The following is an 8,585-nucleotide window of genomic DNA, read 5'->3' as shown; positions in this document are numbered from 1 at the left end:
GTAGCACACCCCTTTAAACTCAGCACTTGGGAGGCAGAGCCAGGCGGATTTTTTTAGTTCATGGCCAGCTTGGTTATGAACTAAAAAACCAATACACACACCAAGGACCAGCAGCTTTCAGTGCTGGTTCCCACAGGTTCTCTGCTTCCCCAAGCTCTGTGTGCATTAGCTATCTTTTAGCCCGACAATGAATAGATCACACCTGCTTCTCAGGAAAGCACAAACATCAAGAGGCCAAGCAAGTAACCTGCTACAGCGGAGAACCAGTGCAGACTTAACTCAAACCACCCCTCTGCCATCTAAGGATGGAAGCCAGGGAGGGCCTTGTGCAGGCTAGGTAAGTGCTCTGCCCTAAGCCCTACCTACCATTTCCTTACAATATCTTTAAAAACCAGATTTAAAAACTGTATTGGAGAATGGCATAACAGAATCCTATCAAAAACAAAAAAAAATTTAAACAGGTGAATGAGATAGCCTAATACAGTTCCTCATGTTGTGGGGACCCTAACCATAAAATTATTTTGCTGCTCCTGTTATGAACCAAATGCAGACATCTGATATGCGACCACCCACTAAAGGGGTTGAGAACCACTGGCCCAATGGGTTAAGACACCTACAACCAAGCCACAGGACAGGAGTTGATTCCGAGACTATACACAAGTGCTAGAAATAAAATGCAGTAAGCATAGCAAGTGGACAGGGCACCATGGGTAAAAGCACTTGCTGTGCAGACTTGGGACATTAGTGTGGTGGCTGGGTCTGGCATGAAAAGTGGGTGGCACAGTCCTAAGCTGTCTTCTGACCTTCACAGGAGCTCCAAGGACAGCATGCAAACACGTAAAACGAAAAAAACTAGACAAGGTAGCTGATAACTGAGAGTCAAGCAAAGCAGCAGTCTTCCTGTTACAAACAACCCGAAAACACACTTGCTGTGCTTACAAAGACCAACTGAGGAAGGAGAAATGGATGTTTATCAGTTTTGAGTGGCACCCAATGTCTCCAGTAACATCACTGCGACAGCTGTACAGTCCGCTCCATGACCCACCCAGAGCCAGCTGCACATTACAGGACTCGGGTCCACACACAGTGTCCTCTTCCTACCTTCCTGTCTTTACAATTCTTTTTAAAAGTTTATGCCGAAAATACTGAGGCAGAGGCAGATGGACCTCTGTGATCAGGACAGCCAGGGCTACATAGAGACCATGTCTCAAAAGACAAAATGTTCATGTCTAAATACGAAAAGTTAATGTTTCTATTGCTATTTAAAGAGTAGCAGCAGCAGCAGCAGCAATGGAACCTAAAAAACATAAGATGGGAGCTAGAGAGAAGGTTCAGTGGTTGGACCAGGGGCTGCCCTTTCAGAAGTTCTGGGTTTGGTTCCCAGCACCCAAACAACAATGCTCACAGGCTGCTATTCCAACTCCTGGAGATCTGACAGCCTCTTCTGGCCTCATCAGGCACCTGCACACATGTGGTATACATTAATTCACAAAGGGGTGCACACACAAAAAGATATGATGGTAGAAAAACTTAAAATTGTTTGAAACCGACCAGGACATGTAACAAAACATGTATAGGAAACAAACATTAAAGTCTTTAAAAAAAAAAAGTATACACGGGGTGGTATAGGTCAGCATGACCAAACACTTCCCAAACTTGAAAAATCTGAGTTCAATCCACAGATGCCGCATGGAGAAAACCGACATGGGCATACAATAAAACAACAAATGCAAAATAAATCATTTTCTAAAAGCCATCTATAGTGTCTATGGAAAGGAAGAAGGAAGGAAAGAAAGAAGAGAGAGAGAAAAAAAGAAGAGTTGCTTAGCCTGTGTCCACAGGAAATTCCAAGTTAAGTACAACAAATGGACAGTCCCCTGGAGCTGGAACCACAGGTGGCCCCTCTAATCCTACACTGCCCCACAGGCCTCACTCTAACCCAGCCTATGACGCCAGACAGCCTCTCACAGTGACTAATAAGCTCTTGTAGACAAGCCCCAAATTTGTATGAACAGCTGCTTTGCGTATGTCAAAAAAGAAAAAAAAAACCAAAAACAAAAAAACACCAATCTGAGTTTAAATGATTTAAAAATTAGGAATTTTATGGAGTCTGGAGGGGAAAGTAGAAAGGTTTAAAGAAATTCCTTTTTATCAAGCACCAAAATCCTGGCCTGAAGATGCTCTTAGATACACACTTTGGGTTTTTATTGCTGATTACAGACTTCAACTACAAAATGTGCACTGCTTGGCATGTTGACAAGTGATTCTTTACTTGTTCACATTTCCAATAAAAGCTTAAAGAAACAGACAACAGTACAAAGGACGAGAGAAATACGAGCTTCAAAACAAAGGGCTTAGAAACAATTCCGTTTCCACAGTCAAGGTCTGCCAAAAATTTGAAATTATCCAAACCGTGCAAATGCTCAACATAGACCATGGCCATACATGGCATTGTAAATACTTGTCCCATTATGCCACAAACCAGACAATTTACCAGTTGATGATCAACACAAATGGCCTCATTTGCTTATAGTAGCAGTATTTACTATCCTCTGGAAGATGGAGTTTGTGACAAATTCAATTGAGGTTGGAAATCTGCATGTGATGTTTCAGCAGAGCTGTGCTCAGGAGTCCACATGGTTCCTAAGAAACCACCCTGGGCCCACAGGGTCGGGAAGCCCAGCAGTTCACAGTAGGGTCACGCTGGCTGCTTGCAGGTAGCCTTGAAGGTACTGCAGTGCTTCTGCATTAAGGCTGGTGCTCACCATTGAGGGAACCTACAGAAGAAGAGCACAGAGTTGGAGGCTCTGTGTGCACACACAAACTGGGACCTGAATGGATGTTGTCACCATGGGGGGAAGGGCAGTCAGTCTGTCCCTGACCCCAGGAGGTTGTAATAACTCAACTGACTTCATACCTTCAAAATGGGTAGGTTTAGGGCAGGTGAGAAAAGGTACTTGTATGGGTACAGGTACCTGCCACCCAGCATAACTACCCAAGTTTGATCCCCAGGACTCATCCAGTGGAAAGAGAAAACTGACAAGTAGTCCTGTGATCTCTACAAATAAATGTCTCAAAAAGTAAGGTAGATGGCCTCTGAAAAATCCAAGGATGCCCTCTGACACACGGTAGATTCATAAAGAATTACTGTTAGGGGTGCTATGGTAGATTAAGTTTTTTGTTGTTGTTGTTTAAACAGGGTTTCTCTGTAATAGCTCTTGATGTCCTGAAACCTGCTTTGAAGATCAGGCTGGCCTTGAACTCACAGAGATCCTCTTGCCTCTGTCTCCCAAGTTCTGGGATTAAAGGCGGATGTCAACATTGCCTGATGAAAAAAGGTTTTCATGCTCTTCTAGCTTGTTACATATCCCAGGTTAGCCTCAAACTCACAGCTACCCACCCATCTAAGTAAGCTGGGAATGCAAGGATACACCTACTCCCCATGTTTGACAAAAAAATTTTATTGGTTAGCAAAGACTAATTAAGGGCTTATGCGTACTTATTCTAAAACTCGCTAGAGTGAAAAATTAAAACAAGTAATTGATAAAATGTTGGTAATTATTTTAGCTGAAAAATAAAAACTATCATCTAGTACAAAAACTCTGAAAGACTACCTAAATGCAATTAAAAGGCCAGTATTGGATTGAATCTATGACTCATTAATTTTTGAGTATGTTACAGGCTTTCTTTCTCTCTCTCTCTCTCTCTCTCTCTCTCTCTTTTTTTAAAGACAGGTTTTTCTGTCTTGGAACTAGATCTGTAGACCAGGCTGGCCTCAAACTCAAGAGATCCATCCACCTGCCTCTGCCAAGTGTTGGAACTAAGGGTGTGAGCTACCACGCACAGCATGTTCCAGTGTTTAAAGTTCATTCTTTAGCTTTCCCTAGAATCCCACTGAAAACAGGTGTAACAGCGGCTGATCTCCTGACCATCCAATCTCACCCCCATGAACCAGAGTCCATGATGGCAGGTACTTACCCTTCCCGGACAGGCAGTGGACAGTTTGTGAAGTGACTGTGCCAGATGGATTTTGGGGTTGTTCACCATCTGACCTACGGGGTCATGCTCTTTTTTACCAGCAAACGCTAGCTGTGAGAAGGCAGTCTGGTATCCTGGTGTGTCTTCTATGTCAATAAAATGCTCTTCATCAGGAATGGTGTCATCTTCAGGTAACTCAAAAAGGCCAATGAGAGATTGCAACAAAGGAGTCCTGGATTGGAAAAGGAGAGAAAAACACAGGAACTTATTTATTTATTTTTTTTGGTTTTTCGAGACAGGGTTTCTCTGTGTAGCTTTGCGCCTTTCCTGGAACTCACTTGGTAGCCCAGGCTGGCCTGGCCTTGAACTCACAGAGATCCGCCTGGCTCTGCCTCCCAAGTGCTGGGATTAAAGGCGTGCACCATCACCGCCCAGCCAGGAACTTATTTTTAAGAGTCCAACAGGGCTCCGTGGTCTATTCCCGAAATCCCAGAATTCAGGAATTTGAGGCATGAAGATTGCTGTGGTTCCCAGACTAGCTTATGCTACATAGTAACAATCTGTCCCAAAATGCAATGGCTAGGAAGATATATTATTGGAGAAAGTGCTTGTTACACAAGGGTGAGAAATGGAGTCTGATTTCTAGAATTCTTCATTTTTTTTTTCCCCCAGAGCTGAGGACCGAACCCAGGGCCAAGCGCTCAAACACTGAGCTGAATCCCAACCCCATTCTAGAATTCTTATAAAAGACAGGCTGGCATGGCAGCATTGGTGGTATCAGCAAGCTTCAGGTTCAGCAAGAGACCAAGCCTCAATAAATAAAGTGTGCGTAAGGAAGACCCCAGAGGTCAACTCTGGATGTTGTGCAAATGAATCCAGATAGGTATATGTTCATACACACATGAACATGCATACATACAAAGACAAAACAAAACAGAAAACTCCTAAGAAACATAAACTATGTATAGTGGTGCAAGCCTATAATCGCAACTGGATCACTCTGAAGGAAGAGGTACAAGTATCAGAAGCCTGTGTCATAGACTCAGAGATCCTCTAGATTAGACTCTCCTTAGTCTACAAAAATCTCCCTTCAAATTAAAAATTAAGGATGCTGGCTAGGGTTGGAGAGATGGCTCAGAGGTTAAGAGCACCAGCTGCTCTTCCAGAGGTCCTGAGTTCAATTCCCACCACCCACACAGTGGCTCTAAACCATCTATAGTGGATATGCTGTGCTCTTCTGTCATGCAGCCACATATGTCAATACAGCACTTATATACATAATTAAATAAATCTTGCCGGGTAGTGGTGGCGCACGCCTTTAATCCCAGCACTCGGGAGGCAGAGGCAGGCGAATCTCTGTGAGTTTGAGGCCAGCCTGGTCTACAAAGCGAGTTCCAGGAAAGGTGCAAAGCTACATAGAGAAACCCTGTCTCAAAAAACCAAAAAAACGGGCTGGAGAGATGGCTCAGAGGTTAAGAGCACTGACTGCTCTTCCAGAGGTCCTGAGTTCAATTCTCAGCAACCACATGGTGGCTCACAGCCACCTAATGAGATCTGGCTCCCTTTTCTGGTCATACATGCTGTATACATAATAAATAAATAAATCTTTAAAAAAAAAAAAAAAAACCAAAAAAAAAAACAAAACAAAAAACAAATAAATCTTAGAAATAAGAATCAAGACGGAGCCAGGAGGTGGTGGTGCACGTTCAAAGCCAGCCTGGTGTATATTGTGAGTTCCAGGTCAGGCAGCCCTGTCCCCAAACCAAATAAAACAAAATAAGAATCAAAACCAGGGGGAGTGGAGAGATGGCTCAGTGGTTAAGAGCACTGGCTGCTCGACCAGAGGTCCTGAGTTCAATTCCCAGCAACCACATGGTGGCTCAAAACCATCTATAGCCAAATCTGATGCCCTCTTCTGACATAAAGTTGTACATGCAGATAGAGCACTCATGTACATAAAATAAATACATCTTAAGGGGAAAAAAAAAAATCAAAACCAGATCTACCACTAGCACTAGTAGTCTGAGGTAGAATTGCTTGGACTGCAGTATGAGACCCTGATGGAAACCGACCAATGAATTCAGAAAGGTCTACACGTCGTGCTAAAACTGACCAGTGCTAGTGGAGCATCCAATATCAGAGCACAATTGTCTTGTCTGCCCGACCCTCCAAGAGTAAGCTGGTCAATTCTGCAGCCATAGAGGAGGAAACACTTCCCCACACTCAGAAGGGAGTACTCACCATAGCTTGGTGTACTCAGTGTCCATCATGGGCGGACATTCAGTGAGTAATTTGGTTATACCAACTGCACAGATTTTTTTCTCCACATTTCCAGATACCTTCTGAATCTCTGGAATAATGATTTTTTCCAAAACCATTCCAAACATTCTATTAATAAAAGCAAAACAAATCGACTCAATATCAGACAAGCATTATACTTAGTGAACTAACTAGATGTTATTTCTACTCAGTGATTCTGTAAGAATGAAATAAAGTACTATTGTCTCAACTGACAATCTTGATTAGACACTGCTAGGTTACTATCAGCCCTCTCTTAAGCAAAACCTTTGCAGCTTTTTGGGGGTAGGGCAGGTGGGAAGAATTGTATGCTTAAAATGTTACTCAAAAATTGTCAAAATTTTTTTGAAAAAGTTGCTCAATAAATTTTTGAAAAATTAAAAACATAGCTAAGATACAAAAACCAGAGCACCCAGCACTGGCAGGATCAGTGTGCCATTTCTGGATTAGAAGCCTCCACCTTTATTTGACTGAACATCTGTAAGCACATCCATCCTAACAGTGCATTTGATAGTCCTTGAATATGAGTTCTTGACAACAGCTGGAAGTAAAACTTCTCACATTCTAAATGATACAAAATCCTTATTCTTTATGTCTCAAACTCTAAGTACAGAGAGTAGATCAAAAGTGGAGTCTTTGCTGCCCTGCACCAAGAAGACACGTTTTACTCACCGTGAAGAGGGTGCTAAAGAGCAGCACATGAGCTTGAGATAGCCCCACAATCCCCTACTACTAGAAATTGTTTTTTCTTGTACCGCTTTCCAAGACAATTGACTTCTAAAGTCAATCTGTACTGTTCTGGGATATTTTCTCACATGATTTTCCCCTTACCAGCTGTCCTCTGTCTCTTCTCTGTTAACCTCCCACTGCCCTAAAGGTCACACTACTGAAGGTAGTGTTCTCTACACAATTACCATGGAAGTCAGAACCAAGCTTCACCAACCGCAAGGCTGTCACTATCATCAGGCTGCTGCTGCCCTTGCACAGTTCAGCCAACCAGCTACTCTTCTTTGTTTTTGTTTTTTGGGTTTCTCAAGACAAGGTTTCTCTACAGCTTTGGAGTCTATCCTGGAACTCACTCTGGCCTTGAACTCATAGATATCCACCTGTTTCTTCCTCCCAAGTTCTAGAATTAAAGGTGTGTACCACCATCGCCCAGCCGACCTATTTTTTTCTGAGAGTCTTATTGTAGACACTTGATCTGCGTGGAGAATGCCAGAAGACAGAAACTTCGGAAATGAGGACATGATCAGCTTTTCTATGTGCAGGAATGCTTCCAAACCAGAACAACAAAGCCACCAACACACACACACACACACACACACACACACACACACACACAGGTTTATACTAAAGATGTCACATAGTTTTCTTCTTACAAAGTCACAACTTACTTTGGTTGTATGCCATCAAATATCTCTTGTAATGCTAACGCCCCATACTTAATGCAATATAAATTAATAAACACTAAGAAACCTGTGGAAAGAACACAGAGTATTAATAGTGGACTTCACTGAAATTTGAAGAATTTCTCTTAAAATCTGCCAGGGGAATCTATGTATCAGTTCACCACTTGCCTCCCAAGACACCCCAGACAGAGTGGTTTCCTTGTCTGTATCACAGTTTTATGCATTTCCACATTAATATTTCCACTGAGAAGTGTTTCTCTCCCTAAACTTACACAAACTAAACTTTGGAACATAATGCATTTCAAACTATGTTAGTGTTTGAGGTACACACATTTTTTTCAGATATTTTACTTTAAACATTTTTGACTGATCAAAGACTTGTCCACCACCAGTGTCTCAAAATACTTAGTCTCAAAGCATTTCCAAATGATGTGCTTACTCTTGATAAACTTGGTGGTCTTGGAGTTCTGCAGTCTCTGGAACAGTAGAATGAAGATCTGCTTTCTATACTGGTCAACTGACTCACTAAAGAACCAAAGAGAAGCACACATATCAACTCAGTCTTTTATGAGCATATAACATAATCTTTGCTTCAAAGCACAGAGGGTTAATGTGACTCACGGAGGCATGTGCTCTATTATGCTGTTAAGAAGATAGAAGCCTTGGTGATCGTTTGCTTTGGATGCAATTAGCTTCTGGAAGACACCAAGTAACCCAGGCTGCAAAAAAGCAGATCAAACAATGGGCATTCAAAGAGGCAGAGATCGACTGCTGTACAGCTTCAATAGGCTGCTGTCCGGGAAAGTGGCCACTACTGAACAATGTAACCAGCCTTACTCTTGTTCTTCCTGGTGGATTGAGAATCATGTAGCATAGGCTACATGGAGCCAAGGATGACTT

At 42.5% G+C, this 8,585-nt stretch overlaps 1 protein-coding gene across 3 annotated transcripts in view; it reads right to left on the bottom strand.

The window, feature by feature from the left end:
- Positions 1 to 2,183: 2,183 nt before the first annotated feature.
- Positions 2,184 to 8,585, bottom strand: part of Cse1l (chromosome segregation 1 like) — a 49,830-nt gene continuing 43,428 nt past the window's right edge. For all 3 annotated transcript variants that reach the window (XM_059261931.1, XM_059261932.1, XM_059261933.1), the window contains exons 20-25: positions 8,307 to 8,404; positions 8,125 to 8,210; positions 7,671 to 7,752; positions 6,220 to 6,366; positions 3,979 to 4,210; positions 2,184 to 2,777 (exon numbers count right to left, since the gene is read on the bottom strand). In XM_059261931.1, coding sequence (XP_059117914.1) covers positions 2,688 to 2,777; positions 3,979 to 4,210; positions 6,220 to 6,366; positions 7,671 to 7,752; positions 8,125 to 8,210; positions 8,307 to 8,404 — 735 coding nt within the window. In that variant the 3' untranslated portion in view covers positions 2,184 to 2,687. The remainder of the gene's footprint in view (positions 2,778 to 3,978; positions 4,211 to 6,219; positions 6,367 to 7,670; positions 7,753 to 8,124; positions 8,211 to 8,306; positions 8,405 to 8,585) is intronic.

The sequence above is a fragment of the Peromyscus eremicus genome, chromosome 4 (genome assembly GCF_949786415.1).
Source record: "Peromyscus eremicus chromosome 4, PerEre_H2_v1, whole genome shotgun sequence".
NCBI classification, from domain to species: Eukaryota; Metazoa; Chordata; class Mammalia; order Rodentia; family Cricetidae; genus Peromyscus; species Peromyscus eremicus.
The sequence above is the reverse complement of the archived record's forward strand: the minus strand, read 5'-3'. Positions and strand labels throughout refer to the sequence as shown.